This window comes from Ovis aries, chromosome 11 (genome assembly GCF_016772045.2).
Source record: "Ovis aries strain OAR_USU_Benz2616 breed Rambouillet chromosome 11, ARS-UI_Ramb_v3.0, whole genome shotgun sequence".
NCBI classification, from domain to species: Eukaryota; Metazoa; Chordata; class Mammalia; order Artiodactyla; family Bovidae; genus Ovis; species Ovis aries.
In genome coordinates, this window is record NC_056064.1 from 62,305,344 (window position 1) to 62,328,575 (window position 23,232).

The 23,232-nt window shown below is 42.3% G+C and overlaps 1 protein-coding gene across 17 annotated transcripts in view; it reads right to left on the reverse strand.

The window, feature by feature from the left end:
* Positions 1-590: 590 nt before the first annotated feature.
* HELZ (helicase with zinc finger) overlaps positions 591-23,232 on the reverse strand; it is a 154,473-nt gene continuing 131,831 nt past the window's right edge. For all 17 annotated transcript variants that reach the window (XM_060395908.1, XM_042256542.2, XM_060395909.1 and 14 more), the window contains 2 exons: positions 13,930-14,182; positions 591-8,452 (listed from right to left, as the gene is read on the reverse strand). In XM_060395908.1, coding sequence (XP_060251891.1) covers positions 8,118-8,452; positions 13,930-14,182 — 588 coding nt within the window. In that variant the 3' untranslated portion in view covers positions 591-8,117. The remainder of the gene's footprint in view (positions 8,453-13,929; positions 14,183-23,232) is intronic.

The following is a 23,232-nucleotide window of genomic DNA, read 5'->3' on the forward strand; positions in this document are numbered from 1 at the left end:
ACACCCCCTAATAAGTTGACGTCAACTAGGTTTACAATGTCTGAAATAAACTCTGGGTTGCACAAGACCAGCATTAATAAGGGACTTGTTAAGAGCAATTCATGACTGTCTCTTCTCTCTCAGCTCAGTCGTGTCTCTTTTCGACTCTTTGGATTGCATCCTACCAGGCCCCTCTGTCCATGGGATTCTCCAGGCAAGAACACTGGAGTGGGTGGCCATTTCCTCCTCCAGGGGATCTTCTTGAGCCAGGGATCAAACTTACGTCTCCTGCATTAGCAGGAGGATTCTTTACCACTGAGCCATCTGGGTTACTTTTTTAATTTGAAAAGGGCTGAAGATCTTTAAACTTTCAGGTAACTAACTGAAGCCTTCAGGCCCTTACTACCGCTGAAGTTTAGAGATTTAAGTTGCAAATTTCTGAAAACTAGAGCCACAGTTTTACAAATTAATACTCAGTTCTGTTACTTTAGCTGGTTTTACTGATTAAGATCATGAATAAAATCGAAGTGCCGCGCTTAACTTCTGTCAGACCTTTGATCTTCAAAGGAAGCAGGGAATAGCGTTTCACAGATAATAAACAGATCTCCAAATCATTAAAAAGGCATTTTATTATAAATACATTTTAGTTGTAGCAGTAAAATACATTTTGTTACCATGAATCTTTTAAAACAAAATAATTTCACTGAGACAATGATCGCAATGTAGGAATTGTAGACTCCGAACTGAAACCTTGTTCTAAGGAACCAATGTGGCCAAACTAATTCCAAAACTAAGTTTTAAAAGAAAATGACAAAAAAGAGAAGGAAATAAAAACCCTAGAGAGTGGCTTTGGGGTTATTTTATGGTACAAAGTCATTTTTACTTTTAAGGATAAACTCTTTAGGCATTAGAATTCTCAGATGAGGTATCATTAACCACAAAGAAAAAAATAATAATTTTGCCATAAATTATGATTAATTAGATAGATGGCTGTACAGCTGGTACTTTTTGAAGAGACGGAAACGGATGGAATCAGTTTTATGTAGCCTTCCTTTGGAAGGCTTGTGAAACTAAGACCCTGCATGAATTTGCTAAATGACTGTATGAAGTTAGCTGAACAAGTTTAGATAAGAACTGTATTCTTGAAGCATTGAAAAAAAAACACTGTGTCACTAATGAAGCCTTCAATAAAATGCAAAATCCATTACCTTTATAATTTGGAGGAGAGGTATTGTATTCACCCTATTTACCTAGGATATAACTACCACATTTAACCAGTACCTTCGTGGGTTTCAGAGAATCAGACTGGATGACTGGCACAGAAAGCGGATACAGTACTTGTCATACACACGGGCTATGAGAAGCTGGCATGGTCTAGATACATGAAAACCTGACTCGTCCTCTGTTGGGGGTGGGGGCTGAGAAGCATTCTCAGGTGTAGCTGACCTTCAGGACTTCAACCTGGACAGAGCCCCCCGACCAAACGAACGACAGAGAGAGGTCTCTGCATCCAAGGCATCGTGCAAAGCAAAGGATAAATAGACTGAAGCTCCCTATGAGCTGCAGCTGAATGCAGTAACCTGTGCTGAGCATACGAACAGTCCCACCAAAGATTATCAAGCCTTTCAAGGAGGAAGTACTGTGTTTTAAGAATTCCAAAGCTGTGTGTTTTAGGTTGCTTATCATATGGTCTACATCTAAGTCATTCTATAATCTATTACCTTAAAAATAATTTTTTCTCTCTTTCTAGTCTCAGTAAATTCAAAGCCAAACAAAAAACCAGAGGCAGAGACCAATACCTCTCAAGCGCCACTCCAGGGGAATATTAACGACAATAACACACAAATTTTAAAATATCCATAGACCTGTAGGTTTATTATATCATAGGCAGTTTCTCTCAGAAATATCTTGCTCATACACGTGCGCCTATAGTTTATGAATAACTCATGCTGTGTAGGTGGTGGATTCCTCTAGACTGTTTCTTGCAAACGTATATAAATTTTTTTTTAAGGGAGCAGAGAAATCAGAGACAATTGTCAATTTTCTTCCCTAAACAATACTGCAGGCTCCCCTAACACCTATTGGCAAAGAATCCAAAATAAGTTTAACCTGAGAAACACATAATTTGAAAAGCAAATCCTTTGCCCTCACCTCTCATCCCCCAAAACATGAAAACCACAGAGACATCATTTGGGGATTATCTATTATTTTCCATGCTCAATGTCACTGCCATCTTAGTCTGGGGCCTCTGATACTTAGGGCCTCCATAAACGCAAAGGGCATTCCCGTGCCAGGCCGATGGCTTCCTACCACAATGCTCATCTCTGTGTGCGGAGCATCAAGACTGACTCTAAGCTCTCCAAACAAACGCTTGGCTTCTAGACAAAAGCCCAGGCTGCAGGGTACAGGAAACCAAACTAACCCTAGAAATGAGAGCACTCCCACCCCGACTTGGACGAGCAGCACAGGCCTCAGAGGGCGAGTGCTGGTGGGGAGAGGCGGCGGCCCCCACCCAGAGGGCTCTTGGCTCCAAAGGTCTTTCTCCATGAACGTCCCGAATTGTAAAAATGTCTCAAGAGATCAGTTTTGCACACTGAATAAATACATGCATGATTAAAAAGACCCTCGGACTTTCTCTCGACCAGTGGTTCTCAAGGTGTGTTGCCTGGACAGCAGCCTGAGCCTTGTCTGAATCTTTTTGGAAATGCAGACGACCAGGCCCCAGCCTGGAGTCAGAGGTGGCGGGAGTGGGTCCAGCAACCTGTACTTGACAAGGCTCCTGGACAATTCTGACGCAGGCGCTCAACTCTGAGACCCACTGCTCTGTCCTACTCAGTCAGGACAGACGTGTAAACAGAGACTCTTTCTATTCTGTGTGGAAACCTATGGAATTCACCCCTTCCCCTCCACTGCTCAGACATTAAAAAAAAAAGAAAAAGTTAATGGCAAAATTTATTTCAAAAAATCAAAAAAAATTTAATATTGGTTTCCTCTCCTATACATAGTTCTAAGGCAGGCAGTCACATGCTAGTATGTAAAATAAAATACAAAAGACACCTCATATGAGGTGTAGAAACAGCTAAAAGACTCCCAAAGAATATAATGAAAAGTCCATAATATTGTTTAATGAACTTATAGAATTATATAAAACTTACTATGCTTAATATTTGTATCAAAATAAAATCTCTCTGTTGAACAAATTGCAAATAAAGTCTGGTCTAACGCATTACTGGAACTGTAAGTATATGCATGTCTCTGGGTTTTCTCAACACTCCCGTTTTAAAAGCTTTAGACTAACACTGTAAAACTGAGTTTAGGATTTAACCACAGTTCACGTTACTGAGTCTAGATTCTTCTGTTAGGTACCTCCTTTCAAAGAAATTTAGAAACTCCTGTGACTATTTCCTTAACATTTATTCCAAAGTAGATTATTTTCAAACACTTCAAAAAATTTAAATACATTAAAATTTTTGTAATTGTTTAATCTGATATTCTAATTTAAAGGAATAACAATGCCATTTCCTGAATGTGTTTTATAAAAATGTTAGTAAGATTCATTCCTTGTAACAGTGGTCTTGAAACTGCTTATTAAACAGGTATGAAAGTAGTTAAGTGTGAATTTAGCAGCTTGACAGTGAAATCTCAGCACATAAATATCCAACCTCGAGCAGAGGGAGAGTTTGAGAGCCGTAGCACAGGGTGCACTTTGGCGGCTGAAATGCCGCTACTTCCTGAAGTCTTTATAGTGTGTGACGGACATCACTGAGTGATATTCTGAACAAGAAATCATAGTTAGAACATTATCCGTTATTTCTAAGAGCTAAATAGTTGTGGATCAGGTGGCAAAGAGTGGAGCAAACCATCAGATCCACTCAAACGTTTATTTTGAGATTTAGGAACACTTAGGGTCATGCTAGAAATTGAGGGTTCTCCTACTTTAAAGGGATGGTTAGCAAGAAACATCTCTGGTAAATCTTACAAAAGACAAATTACTACCTTTGTGGAACTAGAAGAAAAACCAGATAGCCTAAGTAACATTTAAGGTAGCAATTTGTATCTTTCAATATATTTAAAGTTTTAATCTTGTATTTTTATAGGTTTTTTCTGGATTCTCTTTTTAAAAACAACTCCAGTTTGAAAAAAAATGCTAAGGATAACAGGTGTCTCTTATTAAAATGATGATTTCAGTAAATCTAATCTTCATGACAGTAGCTGAAATCTAACATTTATCTTGAAACTGGTTTTCACACTCTGGCTCTTAGGCAAAGTGGCTCTTTTTGGTCAAGGTGGCTAGAGATGAATTCTTACATGTTTATAGCTTTGCTCTCAGATGTGCACACATGGAAAATATGAAACATGTAAAATCAACTACACGAGAGCAAGGTAACACTATATATTAATTATTTCAAGTTAGGAAATTCGGTTAACTTTCTCAGCAATTCCAATGCCTCCATAAACACGGAAACTATTTTCACAAGTAGGTCTTGGAGACTGCTATGTTTAATTAGGTAATGCTTATTCAGTGGGAATTCTGCTTATTTTACTTATTCTGAAATTCTTTGAACCAAAAAGACCAATTGATGTTTACATCAAACCCAAACTTATTCTAGAATCTTTGATGAATAAAGCCACACAAGGCAGTTTGTTATTTCACACATACAATGACCCAGATAGAAAGAAAGCCTACCTGTCTGAGAAAAGGAAAAAGAAGGTTATGTTGTTTAAATGGTCAATAATTAACTTCTGGTTAATCAAAAACCAAGCTCTGCTACAACAATTTGGCAAAGCACAAGCCAAAATGCCAAAATAGCAACCAAAACCCCCTTTAAAACACACCAGAAATATCCATGTTACAGCGAATGAAACTCTTCAAATCTTAATAGAAATTCATTTTTAGATGAGGAAAAAAAATTAGCATGAAAACTCTACAAATTCTATCATCCAAAAGAAGTCTAATGTAAAAAAAAAACCTCAGTAGCACTGAAATTAAAAAGTAAAATGAATAAAAAATAGTTCTGGCAAAAGAAAAGGAAACTTCAGAGTGATACAGAGAACAAAGAAGCAGAAAGACATCATGTGAACAATTAACTTCACTTGAAGAAATCTGTATTGCAGGAGAAGGAAGTTGGTAACACTTGGTATTATCCCAGAGGTAACATCAAGCTTTAAAAATAAGGAAGTTCCATCTGAACTAAGGTTGAACCTTTATATGAAACAAGGTCATCCCTTGGTATCTGCAGGGGCTAGAGTCCAAGTCCCTTCTATAAAATGACACGGTTTTTGCATGTAACTCACACACCCTCCCATATACTCTAAGTCATCCTCTAGATCACTTATAATGCCTGATGCAATATCAATGCCATGTGGACGGTTGCCAGTGCTTGGCGAGTCCAAGTGCTCGTTTCTGGAACATTCTGGGATCGCTTTTAGCATCTTTGATCTGCACTTGGCCGACTCTGTGACCACGGGCCCCGCAGACAAGGGGGCCGACCACCAACTGCATCAGTCTGATCCGTGGGCGCCTGCTCATGCTGCCCAAGTCAGACCCAGGAGCAGGAATGGTACTCAGAAGCCACGCCTCACTGCAATGGAGACCTGCAATGATTCTTGCAGTTAAGACTTCCTCGAAACTGTCACAAGATATCACACATACATAATACTCAAAGCACAGCTGGAAATACGGCATTAAGGAAAGCTGAGGACTAAGCCTGTTAGAGGCTGGAGTACGCATTTGAGGCTGAATCTAAGAGAGTCCTGGATGGGAACAACGTCATGACTCCTTGACTGGCTGCAGGAACGACCAGGAAACGAGGACCGCTCGACATGCTCAGCACAGCAGTGCACTAGGGAGTGGCTATTCTTTTTAGTTTTTCAGAAATAACTGCTTAGCACATTGAAGTCACAATGACCCAAGCTTCCTTACGCAAAGCATCCATCATCAACATACTTATATAAGGTGGTAGGGTGGGCACACTTAAATACTTTTAAAACTAGTACTTTTTAAAGGTTCAGCTATGGAAAACAGGTAATTAGGCAGCTGCTTCATGACACAGGCTTAACTGACAGCCCTGAGGCGACAGCTGTCTTCACCAACATACTTTCGACCACTCACCCAGCTGTGCCGCAGTCCTGGATACTTGTGGGGGAGGAGGGTCCTCACCGACAAGAACGCTGTTTTTCACAGACACCCTCACGCCAGGGGGATCTCATTTTCATTTGGGCTCTATCTTGAGTTTTGTCACCAAGTTGGAAATACGCAGCTATGCAGCAAAATTTTTTCTTCTTGTTTCATGACTAAAGTTATGTTGAGAAAAATCCAACACCGCTGAATGTGGTGATCTGACATCGTGCAGAGAAACTGAGGTGCTGTTCAATTGCTGGCTTCGTTTTCCAACTGTGACTTGTACTAACCGTGACCACGTGTGCCGTCTACACGTCTACACCTGCCACTGCACACAGCACCCAGGCCTCTGCGGTGCAGCCACACACAAGCCAGCCACACTCTGGACAGAAGAGGCTTTCCCCATTGGTCCTGCGGCTTGGACACCTCCAACCGGAGGCCCTCTCCCCTCCTCTCCTGAGCTACGGCTCCAGGGGCTGCTGCTGCGGCCAAGCTCCTGCTGCACAAGTCCTCCTTTATCCCTCTGCTTTTCAGCTGCTTTGCAAATGGACTGCGAGTATGCGATGGCCTACTCAAAAGGAGCCTTCCAAAACACTATTTCTGAACGGATCTTCAGGATCCATTCAGGATTTGCAATGCTTCCCAACCTTATCCTATTATTTTATTTTTTTAAAAAGGTTATATTGTAGTTTCAAGACACCTCTGAAATATAAAAGTAGTACTACTAGGTCAGGAAAACAATACGGACATGCTTTGCTTCAAAAGTGTCACAAGACCACACATTTGAAGAGGGTCAGCGCGTTTCTTTGGATTTTACCAAAGTTCACTCAAAACAATGTCTAGAATGTAGAATATTTAGGAGAGCTGTTTAAATTTTATATTTTTGTACAAGTTCAGTGGGGTTCTTCCAGAAGAATTGAAAGACGAGAAACAAGGGTAGTTTTTGCCCCAGATTTTGATGAATTTTGATACATCTTTGATAAACATTATATTTCTTCTTTAATGATATTCCTCAAACAAAACAGTTAGCAAAATATTTGAATTTGCCATGTATAATGTCACATTTTAATGTAAACATCAAATAAGGTACCAAAATTTTTACCGGAGGGAAAAGACACCTTAGAGCGGCACAGTTCTTTATACCACTGGGGGGGGGGGGGGCAGATTACAGACATCCACACATGCAGAGTGGGGAGAAAAGATTCTACTAAATTCACGCATTTTTAAAATAGTTATCAAGTCTACTAAGCACCAACAATCCTAAAAATTTTTCAGCTTCATGATTTGTTTAAAAAAAACCACACTATCAAATTAACATTAAAAACAAGCTTGAAGAGTAGCTTGTCCAAAAAATAACTATGTATGCCCATGTTGTGGCGTAGGACATACACCTGCAAAGAATGCCTTTGCTTCTGTCCTGCGGTGGATGGAGAGGACGACAGCGCGTCATCCAGTCTAAACCTATAAAAGTTTTCAAGGGCAGCATCTTGCCACCAAAAAAAGCTGATGAAACTTAAAAGTATTCAGAAGATGCTGCCCCTTTATTTTAAAAAATTTTCAATGAATTTAAGCAAAAATAACATACATCTGTACATCAACTGGCCATTTCTGGTACAGAAACCCAGCATATGGTAATATTATTGAATAAATGTAAATGCTACTTACAATTTTTTTTCTCTTTAAATACATTTTAGACAAACTTTTTTTTCTTTTTTTTTTTAATAGTTGCACAATTAACTTCTTAGCTGCTAGCTTGATGCAAACATATATAACAATACACAAATTTAAAAATATTTTTTTATTCCACATAAAAGCTGTCAAAATTCTGACTCACGTCAAAAATGCAAATAATGGAATATACTTTAAAAAAATTAGTTGCAAGTCTAGCAGCAAAGCAATTAAGTGAGAACATATTTAACGTGAAAACAAAGGAAACTGTGCAGCTACAGGTGAAGGCTGGCTACCTTAGCTCTACTGATACAGAAATTAGAACATTCTCCCTGGAGGAAAAAAGGGATTACTTAAAATAGGAGTAGAAGCCATTGCTGCCGGCTGAGCTCCCCAGGCTGAGTTCTTGGAACAGAGACAGAGGGTCGCTGCTCTTCTTGGCCTGCTCGGGCGGAGGCCTGGGCTTTGGCGGGGCCCGCAGCGCACTGGCGTAGGACATGGCAGGCTTGCCGCCCCCGGAGCTCTGCGGGCTGCCGCTGCTGGCCGACTCGGCGACCTGCTTGGCGGGCATGAGCGGGGGGAACTGGCCGAGATGCTGCAGCACGCTGTAATCGAAGGAACCGGGCCCCTCAAGGCTCTCAGGCTTCAGGTGCTCCACGGGGGCTTTGACGGTCTTGGGTGGAGCTAGAAGCAGAAAACAGGAACACCGATTTAGGGGCAAGCCCAGCAACGCCCAGGCGCCTCGTTAGCTCCGTGTCTGCTGGTTCTCATCTCCAGGGACTCAGGGACAGGCGGCTTCTGCCACACAACCCTGAAATCACAACATATCTAGGCAAACTTCTCCATCTCAGAAACACTTGAAAAAAATTAACTATGTGAGCTGCAATAACTAGACATATTAAAAGCTGAAGGTCAAGTCTGAAGGTCTGCTTCAAAAAACTAATTTAACTGTATACTTTGATATTTATTAACTACTCATAGTCTGAAAATGGGAGCAAAGTTCTTTCTTAAATAAAAATGAGCTCTCCAGCCAGTCGTCTGGTTGAGATAGCTTCTATTATTAACCGAAGAGCAGCAGCATCACATTCTGTTTCTTAAAAGTGCCGCCTTTTCTTGTGATATGTAAGTAAAAATGGAATCAAGGGAGAGCAGCACAGTGAACGCCACTTCACACTCCTGAAATCTGCCTGATTTTAATACTGACTCCACTCTTCCTAACTCACTTCATGGCCCACTGCATCGTAATTTGCTGTGAACACTGACTTTGTTTCCAATGTTTTAAAAATTTAACCATTATATTGAGTGATAATCATAATACATAGTCACTGAGGATAACTTGAAACCACACAGAAGCCAAAGAAGAAAATCAGCCATTCAGATTTCCAAATATCAGAGCTAAGCCTTAACCTATTGGTACATTTTCCCTAAGGATGTCAAATAATGCAGACATTTCGAAACTTTTTAAAGGAACCTCTCATTTTTAGAAATCTGGATAGCAGTTAATTTTTCACTTTTCAAATGTTATAAAAGATAAAGTTTCCTAAATATCCATAACTGTTTCCTTGAGATAAATTCCTAAAAGTGCCATACAGTACATGTGTGTGTGAACGCTGCTCAGTCGTGTCCAACTTTTCGTGACAGCCCGTGGGATTCTCCAGGCCAGAATACTGGAGTGGGTTGCCATTCCCTTCTCTAGGGGATCTTCCCAACCCTTGGATTGAACCCAGATCTCCTGCATTGTAGGCAGGCGCTTTACCAGCTGAGCCACCAGGGAAGCCCCATCTGATGAGACCCCACTGAGCAGTTATCAGAATGGCCCACATTGGGACACTGACATTGCCAAATGCTGGTGAAACGCGCAGCAACAGGGACTCCTGTTCTCTGCTGGTGGGAAGGCACAGCGGTGCGGAAGTTCGCTGGTTTCTTACAAAGCTAAACACACCCTAACCATCAGAGTGAAAGTCAAAGTCACTCAGTCGTGTCCGACTCTTTGCGACCCCAGGGACTGTATGTTCCCTGGAATTCTCCAGGCCAGAATACTGGAGTGGGTAGCTGTTCCCTTCCCCAGGGGATCTTTCCAAACCAGGGATCAAACTCAGGTCTCCCGCAATGCAGGTGGATTCTCTGCCTACCAGCTGAGCCACCAGGGATACACAGTGCCAACTACAGTAACTGTGGCCAAATCACTCTGTGGGAAACCTTGCCCGTTTCTCTACTACATCACAACACCAGTGTTAACTATTTACCTTTAGCCGAGTTTATAAGTAAATAATTATCTTACAGTTCTACTCTGCACGTCTCTGATTACTGCTATTTATGGACATTTCCCCTACGTTTATCACCTGTTTGTGGATTGGAAAGGTTAGTGTTAGTATTTCACTGACTCAGTATGCTAATTTCATATTACTATTTTAAAACTTTTAAAAATTGACAAATTGTTCAAAATTATTTTAAGCCATTTAACAGCTTTCTGGAACATTTATCACCTTTCCTGTCTAAATGTCATTTTGTGAATGAAAACAATTGCTTTTAAAAGCATTAGTTTAACAAACATTTCAATATAGAAGGGTCTTGCACTGCCCAATACACAAAATAAGTACTTTATTGGCTGTTCAAAACTATTTTTATTTACCAAGCCTTCTTACTTAACCATGCTTTCATTTTCATGACCATCAGAGTTTAGAATGTTTTTAATTAAATAATACATACAAAATAATACTTCAGCGGCAGTTTAACCTAATGCCTACATGCCTCCCCGCTTATCTAACCATGAAAGTAGAGATGTCTGCCAGTCTGACTGACTGCATGTACTCCAGATGAGACAAACTAGTCTTCAAAACTATGAATTTTACTAACTTGGCAACCAATGCTTTTTTCTTTTCCAAAATACATTTTTCTACCTAATTTTTAACTTTCATCTGTTTATGAAAAGAAAATGCTTGATAAAGTACGCTCTGTCACCAGGACAAGAGAATCGAACTGGAACACCCAGTGGCGGGGAATGAACCCCGCCCTCACTGCAGGCGCCGTCAGGCATCAGGCCCCACACTGAGACCGGCCACCTCCGCGATCGCACGGGATCTGTCCTCATGTTCCCCTTATTCGGCAGTCAGGCATTCACCAAGAGCCGGAAGAGCGACCAGTGCCAAAATGGGAATCCAAAGTTCAGAAAGGTCAGAAGCATGACCTTTGCTCTCAGGCTTGCAACTGTGGAGAAATACAGCCGTGTCATCAGTTCAGTTCAGTTCAGTTGCTCAGTCGTGTCCGACTTTTGCGACCCCATGAATCGCAGCACGCCAGGCCTCCCTGCCCATCACCATCTCCCGGAGTTCACTCAGACTCACGTCCATCGAGTCCGTGATGCCATCCAACTGTCTCATCCTCTGTCGTCCGCTTCTCCTCCCGCCCCCAATCCCTCCCAGCATCAGAGTCTTTTCCAGTGAGTCAACTCTTTGCATGAGGCGGCCAAAGTACTAGAGTTTCAGCTTTAGCATCATTTCCTCCAAAGAAATCCCAGGGTTGATCTCCTTCAGAATGGACTGGTTGGATCTCCTTGCAGTCCAAGGGACTCTCAAGAGTCTTCTCCAACACCACAGTTCAAAAGCATCAATTCTTCGGCACTCAGCCTTCCTCACAGTCCAACTCTCACATCCATACATGACCACTGGAAAAACCATAGCCTTGACTAGATGGACCCTAGTCGGCAAAGTAATGTCTCTGCTTTTGAATATGCTATCTAGGTTTGGTCATAACTTCTCTTCCAAGGAGTAAGTGTCTTTTAATTTCATGGCTGAAATCACCATCTGCAGTGGTTTTGGAGCCCCCAAAAATAAAGTCTGACACTGTTTCCACTGTTTCCCCATCTATTTCCCATGAAGTGATGGGACCGGATGCCATGATCTTCATTTTCTGAATGTTGAACTTTAAGCCAACTTTTTCAGTCTCCTCTTTCACTTTCATCAAGAGGCTTTTAGCTCCTCTTTACTTTCTGCCATAAGGGTGATGTCATCTGCATATCTGAGGTTATTGATATTTCTCCCGGCAATCTTGATTGATGCCATGTCATGACCTCCTTTAAATTCCAAACCAACATTAATACAAACAGTTTCCTTCAACGCAAGAAATAAGTCTCAAACTTTAGAAAGAACTTTCCCAAGTGGTGATAATTTTCCTTCTGATTTACTACTGGCAATTGCTACATTCCTCTACACGTAAAATAAGACAACATAAAATAAATACATATACACACACACATGTGCTGAGCCCAGAAGGTGTGCTACAGGATATTGGTGATTTTTGAATTAGTTTTTAAACACTGAGCTGGTGTGAGTGGGGTGTGTGTGTGTGTGTGTGTGTGTGTGTGTGTGTGCTCTGTCATGTCTGACTCTGTGCGGCCCCATGGACAGTAGCCCGCCAGGCTCCTCTGTCCACGGGATTCTCCAGGCAGGAATACTGGAGTGGGCAGCCATGTCCTTCTCCAGGGGATCTTCCCGACCCAGGTCCTCGCGTCTCCTGCTGTGGCAGGCAGGTTCTTTACCGCTACTGCTGCCTGGGAATCCCTTAGGTAAGTGTTCCCTCAACTAAAGGCACTCCCATTTGTCTTCTAGCAATGACGAAAACGGGCCTCCCCGGTGACTCAGTGGTAAAGAACCCTCCTGTCAATGCAGGAGACCCAGGTTTATCCCTGGGTCAGGAAGATCCCCTGGAGAAGGACATGGCAACTCACTCCAGCATTCCCGCCTAGAAAATCTCATGGACAGAGGAGCCTGGCGGGCTATAGGCCCTGGGGTCACAGAGTGAGACACGACTTACCGACTGCACGACGACACGTGAGTCAGTGACTGAACAGCACAACGAAGCAAGCGGTGACTTCATACTCGTGGAAAAGACACACGCGTGACACACGCGTGACACACGCGTGGGCACCTGCTCAGAAATTTCTACCTCATCAACCTCTTACTGATTTTGGCCAAAAGCTATCTTAAAGTTTAGGCTGGAAGAAAAAGGAGAAACGATGTTGTCTTTAAAATAAATTATAATAAATAAAACAACTAAAAAGGAACACATTTTCACCGCTTATTTGTAATTTAGATGCTTCTCAGGAAGTCCAAATATGATGAGCGTGTCTTTGCTAGACCTCGAAAATGACAAAGCAATCCAGGTGAAATACAGCAGCTTAAACACAGAAGGTCCTAATGAGTGTTTAAAGTGACAATGTCTCTTGCTGGGAATGAAACTAATACCTATTTAATGCTTTCTGATCTACCATGCCTCTTGTACTAAAAATATGCTTGTATGCACATTCTCCAAAATGGGTCAGTTACAGAAACAATGGATTCACACTCTAATGAGGAATAAAATTAACAAAATACAAAGGTTGATGCTACCAAGGCAGAAATTTACCAACAGTTACAGACTTGTTCACAAAGATCAACATCTACAGCCTACAGAGAGAAGGCGATAGATCAGAGAATCAAATAATATCATTCTTTACATTTAACGTTTCTTTACAGTCAACATAAAAGATAAAAAGAGACAAAGGAAAGACAATGGTGCTCAGACTTCCCACCATACACGTTCACAGCCATGTCGGTTCCAACGCCTTCCTGTGTCTTCTTTTTCTTCTTTGGACTTGGATTTCTTACCTCATCAGAATACAAGAAATAACCTCTGGATTTCTAATCTCAAAATATTAGGCCCTACTGGTCTTTCTCATGGCCAAACTCTACTGACAGGTGACTGTCACAACTTGACTGACAATAAAACTACTGAAAACTGACACTGACCTAACCAACTCCCACCCTTAACTGGAAAAAAAAAAAGAGACAAAAATCCCGAAAGCAAGCTCTTCCCAAGCAAAAGTGATTCTATTTAGAAATATATTTTTGTTGCCCTTACTTCTTTCACCCACTCACAGGTTACAATCATCAAAATAATCAGTTCCCAAATACTGATAGATTACTTACCTTCCAGATCATATATATCGAACCTATATAGTCCTAAATTAATATGAATCCTGAGGCACAGCTGTGAGCAATGATCATTAACTACTGTTCAAAGACAATCATGCCAACGGAAGAAATGGGAGAAGAGAAAGCCCATAAGCAGCGGGAGCTGGCCAGTCAGTGCTGCGGCTGTGGCCACCACCAGCCCTGTCTCACCTGCCGACTCTCTGGGCTGGGCTGGCCTGCTGGATCCACTGCATGGAATGTTCTGGTAGGGGCTGGATGAGGTGGCGTTCACCCAGGACTCCGGGGAGGAAAAGGCGAAAGGAGACTGGTTATCATGGTCCTGAAGCTCTTTACGCTGAGCAAGACTGTCTTGAGGAGTGCTTGCTTCTTCAGAACAAGGCTGCACTGAGCTAGATGAGATTCTTCTTTGGTACAAGGGCCGACCAGGTCCTCTGGGTTCATACTACACAAAGAAGAAGGACACTTCATAAATCTGTGAAATTTACACCCTACTCTCTTATGTACACAGCAATCTCACTGTATCAAGTAGAAATTCTCAAAACCACTCTCTTCTGTGGCTATGAAACACCCTCTCAAAGCAGCCTGAGCTGTGGACGTGGTGTCTGGAGACCTGGATTCAAACGCAGGTCCGGCCCTTGGCAGGCAGCCCTATCACATGACGCATCTAATTCTAACTCGGCTTTCTTGTTTGTAAGATATAGGGCTGAAGCGCCCATCTCCAGTTCCAAAGTTCCATCAACATTTTAGGTGACATTAAATTAAGCATGAGGAAGCATATCTGCTCAACATTAAAAGGGGCTATTACGGCCACAATCAATTGAACCACACCGTCTTGGACACACTCATCCATCTGAGACTCATCTTGTGGGTGCTTCACAAGCTCCCGGTTTATTATTCCTCAGACCCGATGGCAAGACAGGGCTCCCCACCCCCAAGAGGTGCACCTGATCGGCCCCACTGCAGTCTTCCTTGAAATCGTCTTCAAAGAAAACAGAACATTCATTACTCTTCAACCACTCCTTTGTATGTCTGAGACGCAATTAACATTTTTCTCTTCCCTACATTGCACAAAAATTTCTTTAGCCCTCTGTCAGGACGCATTTGTCAGAAATTCCTCAAGTGCCCTCCAAGTCTCCTGGCCTGACTTTTGGGAGCACAGCTCAATCTCAGTCCTAACAGCAAGGCAGGACGTAGCAGATTGAGTTGTGTCCAGCCTCGGTCTAGGACCAGACTCTCTGGGTAGACTTCAGGCTGCTTTTACTGGGAACATCACCCTGGGCAACTGACTTCACCTCTTGGAAACTTCAACCGTGTGTGTCTCTTCATAAGCCACAGTACGCAGCTCTTAGGACTGTGAGAATCCAATGAGTTCAGCACACAGGGCCATTAGAACACTGGAAAGGTCTGTTGTTAACCTAACATAAAAGACAAACTTCCATGCTAGATCTTAAATGACAGGGTGGGACTGGCTTTTCATTTCCCCCTCTCCCTCTCCCTGTAATAACAGATTTGCTATTCAGTTTCTAGTCACTATTGTTAGGGGAAGCACACTGATTGAAACCGCCCACCCTGGCCAGGCACCATAGCAACCATTTGCATGAGTTGTTTTATGACAGGAGGGCCTGGTAAGGAACATGGAACTAATAAGCTACCATCAACTGCAAGAGTTCGGGAAAGGTCAAAAAGAGACTTTGCATGTCCGACCACCTCCCAGAATCCTCCTCACAGGCATCCGTCTTGGCTGAACAAGGCGTGCACCACCAGGAAGGACTGCGTCAGAAAGACTGGCTAAAGACAACCCGGAAACTAGTCCCATCACCATAAACGCCAAGACGGCGCGGCAGAGCTGCTCTCCCGGGTTCCCTTACCCTGCTGCTCTCCCCAGGGCGCCCTTCCCGATAAAATCTCTTGCTTCATCAGCACACGTGTGCCCTCAGACAATTCCTTTCCGAGTTACACGAGAGCCCAGTTTCGGGCCCTGGAAGGGGTGCCCCTTCTGCAACAATATGACGGGGAGGGAACTTCCTTTTCCCTTTGTTGTTACAAATAATTGGAAATCAGGAACTGGAGGTTAGATTACAAAGGAGAGAGAGAGAGAAACAGCACAGAAATAGCAGGATTTGGGGGGGATAAAATGCAAGCCAGCACAAGCAGAAACTGTCAGGTCAATCAGACGGGAACCTGTAGAGCAAGCACGTGAGAGTCGTCACCACAGATGGAACCACAAGGGTGTCAGCTGGGGAAGGGAATGGGCCTGGATTGGCTGCCCTGAGGCAGAAAGGAAGGGAAGGGAGGGAGAGAGACTCTCAACTGTCAAATGAGGAATGTCCGGGTCACTTCTGCATTTCGGACGTTTCAGCTACTGGATGAGAAGGGCAAGTGGCAACGCTCCGTCTCATCAATTCCCTTCTCATATACTTCGACTGTTCTGTCTTTATGCAGAGCGTCTAAATTCAACTTTAGTTTTACTCGGCTTTAAAGGTATTTTTTCTCCCAATGGTTAAGATCATTCTGAATTCCCTATTTTCTAGAATATTAACCATTCTAACTACTGTCAACTGTGAATTTAATCAGTACAGCTGAAATTTCTTGGTTGAAGTTATTACTTCATGGTATTGGGTGGAGCGGCCCGCCTTCCCGACTGCTTTGCTCTCCTTGACCGGGCAGTGCGTGAACGAACGGCCACAGCAGCTCGCGCGGTGTGCCCTTCCTACCGAGGTTTGCCCCGAGGAAGATGAGCTCTCAGAATCAAAACGAAGCTCTTCTTTTCATTACCATGCCCTGCGTGTTCAGCACAATCAAAAACCGTAGGGGATCACATTCTAAAGACTTTCTGTGTGAACGGTGGTTATTGTTCTAGTCAAGCACAAAACTAACGTCTGTTACAGCCTTAAAAGGAAGACGTAGAATAAATGATCTTAAGGCCTCAGCTAATTCCAGCGTTCCAAGTTTTACTTTAAAGTCTTCAATACATCAAAGTCCTAATCAATGACAATATATTTAAACTTTTTATTATTAAAATATCCAAACATAATCCATCAACTTTAACAATCATCAACAATTTGATGTATCTGCTAAAATAAAGTGTTATGCCATATAAAGCCTATTTAAGTTACTTAAATTAAAACAAAAAAACTGCTGACAGCACGCGAATTGATTACAATTGTTAGGCAGTTAGAACAGGAACAAGGACTCCAAAATGGCAATGGCTAAAAGACAAAGGGAAAAGTCCGTGAGAAGGGAACAAAGGAAAAATCCACAGACCTGAGTGAGAACCTTAAGTGGAACGAACATGCCCCTGTCCAGGCTAGCCCTGATTTGCATAGGGCAGGCTCTGGGGAAGAGACAAAACCTATAAAAAGAGAAAGCAAGACCCTCATGCCCCGAGGGTATACCATCCTCTGCCAAATAAAACTCTGAGGGAGAACCACACTGGTCCTCCTGGTCCCCCGTCCTGAGACAGAACTGAGGAAATTGAAATTACACTCTCCCAACACAATGAAATCCATTGGCAATGAGTTCAAAATTTCAGATAGTTTCCCCTCAGACGGAAACTCCTATGAAGTACATTGAAAAAGAAGGGCTCGCTAACAAAAATTTGAGAAAAAGATCCCTTGCCTATAAAAAATTCATGTATTTTTGACAGAGAATGTCCTTTTATTTCCACCTACACTTAGGGCCCTCAGGCTGTTTAAATATGTAAGTTATACTTTTCATTGTTTGTGTCTTCTTTTCTTATTTCCCGACCATTTCTTGTTTCCTGTTGCTTTTGCCCAGCTCGCACTTTTCCCTAGAGAGACTGCTCTTTCTCCCTGCATCTCCTGCCAGGCCGGATATTGTGCTGCTTTTAGATGGCAGCTCTACCAATGACTGGCATGCAGCTCAATTTCAGAGTCCTCAGGTCTGAAAGCATTCCACTGCTTGCTCCTTAAAGTCTTATTTTCCTCTGTCAGAGACCCTTACACCTGGGTTCAGCATCCACTTCACACATATTGTGTGCTTACAGACATCCTTCGTGTTTAAACTGCGAATTCATTATGTTGCTGAACATATGATCATTACTTTCTAACTCTACTGCTAATACTTCCTTCTAAAAATCAGAGTATAATGCTGAAGTTCCAAAAGCCATTTAAGAAGAAAAAGCTAAATGACTAACTTCATGTATGAATTTCTATTTTTAAAGACTGCTGTCAGTTTAAGTAAAAATTCACAGTCTGTTTACCACTGTCATAAAAGGTCCATCTCTAATATATAAGGTTAGCTGGCCGTTCATTTCACGTGTATATGTATAAATAAAAACTGGGCGAGAGGTTAGCAACTTCATGCATCAGGGCTCTACTTACAATTATACTATCAAAGCTGATCACTAAGGAAGAGCTAAATGCTCTGGTGGAAATTCCAAGTCTCATTAACTATGATGCCAGAACCCTTAATTAAAATAGAACATCTCATTTAAATGATTAGCTTTGATAATTTAAGCATGAAGAGAGATCCAATTTATTAATCTGTCAGTCACTGTCTCCGTGATATGCATCAGATGTCTGGGGGACCACGCACGACGCACTCTCTGAGAAGACAGCGCTAGCCGGTTATGCGACAACGATCGTCAGCTGTCGTCATCCGCCTTTAAAGTCAGCACAGGCAGAGCGCGCCAGCCGGCCAAGAGTGCAGCCTTCCAGCTCCGTCTGCACAGCAGGACCGTGTTCCACAGAAGGGGACCTGGCTGGAGAGCTGGAGTGGGGGGGTGGGAGGGTGATCAGATAACAGTACTGAAAGCGAGTACTGAAGGACAAGTACTTCCTGAAAATAGTACTGAAAACTAAGCTCAAAACTAGAGCTGATTCAAAGAAAAAAATGAAAATAAATAGATGGGTCAAAAAGTGTCTTTGTTCAAAAGCCTACATATAAGACAGAATTATTTCAAAGCAGATAACATCATAGAGACTTGCAAGTCATCTCTAAGATGGTATAAGTAAATGATTTATAGGAAGCTGATCAAAATTGGTGACTTACAAGAATTCTGTTTTCTTAAGCAGGCCACCTACAATACCACCAACCGCAGCACAAACAAGTGCAGCTTCATAAACATTTGGAGACTTTTACAATGACATTTTAAAAAGAATTTTCCATTTATTACTAATTGAGCACTTTTAATCAAGCTATCTCATAATAAAGTACATCTTAAATGACAAGAACTTGGCTCTGCACCAGTATCAGCAGTGCTGGCTCTATGTTAAACAAAAGTTTTTTTACATGATAAAACTATCTCCACCTAAGAAGAATGAGGATTTGTGTCTCAAGATAAAATGACTAGAAAGTATAATGGGGAAAAAAAGGTCCTATTCATAATAAACAGCAAGGAAAACCCAATCTAAGGATAAATTCAACCAGAAATGAAAATATTACAGAATTTTAGAGGAACATTCAGAAAACATTCAGAAAACAAAGAAAAAAGGAACGGAGGGACGGAAGAAGGAAAAAGGAATTAAAATACTGAAGACTGTACCAGTTCCTAAATCAGAGGTTTAAAATATTTTTAAAGACAAAATTTCCTCCAATGTAAGCTACCCACTCAATGTAACTAAAATTAAAACCTCAGAAAGGTTTTAGTTTCTGTCTCAGGGGGAGGCGTTCATACAGGTATTCTAAGTTTCTAGTACAAAAAACAGAGAATAACCTCCTCTGTCCTGTACTTTTGAACAGTGACTGGAAGGAAAAAAAGAAGTAATAAGGGAGACACTTCACACCATCCAATCAGAAGACCAGAAAGCCTCAAAAATTAAAACAGTGTAATTCTGGTACAGAAACACACAGACAGTCGAGGCGAAAGGCTGGAGTCCAGAAGGCCTGCGGTTTACCCCGAAGAGCGGCAACTCAGAGACCAGACTCTGCAGTTTCGTGCAAAGTGCAAACCTCGCTCAGAGCAAGATCACCCCCGAAAAAATCCAAGTCACGCCAAAATACTAGAGACTGGGTCCTTGGAAGCGCAGAAGTCAGAGTTAACTTCTATTGCTTCTCTTTGCATTTCAGTGCTGTTATAAAGAATTTAGTATTTGACAAGAAAGCTACTATTCTATTCAGTGAAAATGCAATAATTTAATAAAGAGCATGAAAACAAATGGCTAAATATTTGGAGAAAACTGAATCATAACCTCAAGCTTACACTGAAATCTGAAATCAAACTGGAGCCAATCAGGAGTGGGTCTGTAACCTGGGCCAGGTAAGGAAGACCCTTTGCCCTTTGTTCTCCTTACTCCATCCCAGTGGCAAATTAGACGTGGGAGAGAGCGCAGACACCTGTGCCAGACCCAGAGCCCCAGCCTCATCCAGGCAGCTGAGGGCCCAGTGAAGCAGGTGAGGGAAACCCATGGAGTAAAGCTTTAAGCACCTAAAAATACTAAAGGTTCTATCAGTTTTAAGCTGCAAAGAGTGTCACAGAATAGGATGAAGGTCACCTTTAGAGATCTTGGCCTGGTGGGGAGAAAGGTCTGATGGGGGTGACATGACTGAGCACACCAGCTAGGGAAGAAGTTGCTTCATGTCGTCCAGCAAGCAACCCCTCCACTCATCGTCACCTGCCCTCAGCTGCGAGTGCCACGGGGCTGCCTGTTGCTGCGGGAGGACAGAAGTGGCCGCCCCCAGAACCGTCTCTGTGGCGTGAGGGTTCACAGGGTGACTGTCTGTAAGGCCTCAAAGACTCAGGAGGAACTTCCCTTCCCCTTAACCGTCTAAAAGAATGCAGCTAGAGGGCCTGAGACAAGTACAGTGCAAACCAGGGGCCCAGCCAGGGAGGGAGCCAGCAAAGCCGTCTGATAAGAGTCCTCTCCAGTCCCCTCGCCTCTGCACTGTGGCAAGCACCACACCACCCCTGTGTCTCCTCCCTCTCCGTGTCAGCTGCCTCCCTCCACTCCGAAAACACCTAGCTACTACCCCACGGCCTTTAGTCTTCAGTTGAAGACAGTACTTAAGGTAAGGGCTTCAGCCATTTTGGTGAGTTACTCAGTTTTCTTGGATCTCATCCATATACAGACAGTTATTAAACCTGGTTTGATGTTTCTCCTATTCATCTGTTTCATCATGTCAATTTAATTCTTAGGCCAGCTGGAAGAACCTAGAAGGGCAGAGGAAATTTCCTCCTTCCTGGCATTATAGTAGCTATCTTGGTATAACAAAATTAGGAATAACTGCTCTAGCTTCCACATTTTCCATGCTGAACAGGTACATCTTTTGTTAAAACAAAATCAAAAGTATTATAAAAAAAGAAAAAACAAGCAAAACACAGTATGCAGAACCATCTGCTCAAGTTAACTATTCACATCTAGGCGTTTTCACCCTGTTTAAGCTTAATCTATCAAGGCTTCTAGCAAGAAAGGAATTCACAGGAGGTAAGGAAATAAAACATTTTTCTATTGTTAACATTAAAGAAATTATTTAAAAAGGTTAGAAATAGACAACACACACACAAACCATTCACTCTGTGAGCTGATTCATGCAAAATCCCCTTTACAACACAACACACACACAAACCATTCACTCTGTGAGCTGATTCATGCAAAATCCCCTTTACAACACAACACACACACGCTATCCTGGTGTACTGAGAACACCAATGCCTGAAAACGTGGTGAGAATAATATTTTTCTTTGTCGAGGAATTTTCTTCAGTGTTGCAAGTTGGTCATCATTTGTGAATTGCATGCATCAAAATAAAGATAACCAAATGCTTTTGCAAAAGTAATTTCACTCTTAGAACCCAAGGACAATTGAAAGCACCTATGCATACCCTCACAGCTGAATAGTAATAACAAGTCTTGAGAGCTTGAAGGTATAAAGAACTAAATTCCAAAAATAAGAAACACTTAAACAGATTAATGATTCTAAGTGCACTAACTCAGTATTCAGCATTGTTTACCAAAGTACGAAGCTTTATGAAACCGTATAAAACCTTTGGCATGCTACTTCCCCCACACATTATGAATTCACCTGACTAGTTACAAGTATCACAAGTGCTATCAGTAAAAATGGTGGAATAAGGAACACCATAAAAGCAATGAAAAAAACTGACAAACACTGTCACAATCAACCTTCTTGGAATTCAGAAAATTAAAGTTGCAGCAACCCGGGGAGCACGTCCTCAAGAAAATCCAGGAAAACTTGTAGGGACAGCAAGATGTGGGGTGCTTTAACTTACCCTAGTCCCATTCCCCTGGTGGCATTAAAAATAAGACCCTCCATTTTCCAGCACCAGTATCAGAGCAGAAGGGCCTCACTGTCACAGAGCTGCAATCATTTATTTCAGCCTTTCTGGTTCAAAACAACACCTGCCTTATCTTATCTACCCCAGAACTCAGCCAGTGCCGAAGGTGCTGTATTGAAAATACTGACAAGGCAGATGCTTTAGTTGCTGCTGCCTGAAGCAATGGGCAGCAACTGGACTGAGCAACAGACCAGCCAGAAAGCTTTGGAGGAAAGGCTGAGGTATAAGATACTTCAGGGAAGAAAGACCTTGACTAGCTCTGACCTATTCCTTCCTGGGAATCCAGAAGACCACAAACATGCTGCGCACGCACTCAGAACAGGCCTGAAGAGTTCTCCCCTTGGCTGAGCGAGAGCCTGGAGAGGCAGGAAGTGAAAGCTAAAGCAGACACGTGAACTGCCCAGCTCAGCGTGCAAAATGTGCGCGTGCACACACACACACACCTCTGCAAAACCTGGACAATGTCTTTGGTCCTGAGCCTTTCAGATCTCTTGGCAATGACTAGCCAATTACTCAGCCCTTCGAAGGAAAACATCAAGAGGCCACACATAACAATTACAGACTTGAAAAAATTACTTCACAATTTTAAATTTAAAAATTAGTTCAGAAATGTTGCTAGACAAACAAATGACAGCAAAGTAAAAAAACACAAAGATGAGGAAAGGCACATTCCAGGCAGACAGTGACCAAAAGCGAGCTGGAACGGCTATGCAAACGCCAGAGAAACACACTCGAAGACAAGAGCTGTCACGGGAGACAAAGGACGTCACATGATGATGGAAGGCTGATCTATCAAGATGATGTGACAACTATAAATACATGAAACCTAAGGGGACAAAGGACGTCACATGATGATGGAAGGCTGATCTATCAAGATGATGTAACAACTATAAATGCATGAAACCTAAGGACAGAATTCCAAAATAACATGTGAAGTGTAAACTGACAGAATTAAAAGGAGGAACAGACAAGTCAACGACAACAGCTAGAGACTCCAACATCCTCCTTTCAGTAACAGATATAAGACCTGAACAACAGATCCAAGGGGAAGAGACATTGTGAACAACAATATAAGCCAAAAAGAGCTGTCAAGTCCACAGGAGCCTCTGTCCAGCAAGAGCAAAGCACGCATTCTTCTCCAGAGCACCAGTGTTTCAGGCGCACCAAACAAGTCTCAAAACTTTTTAAATAATACAATTATACAAAGTATGTTCTCCAACCATATGGGATGAAATC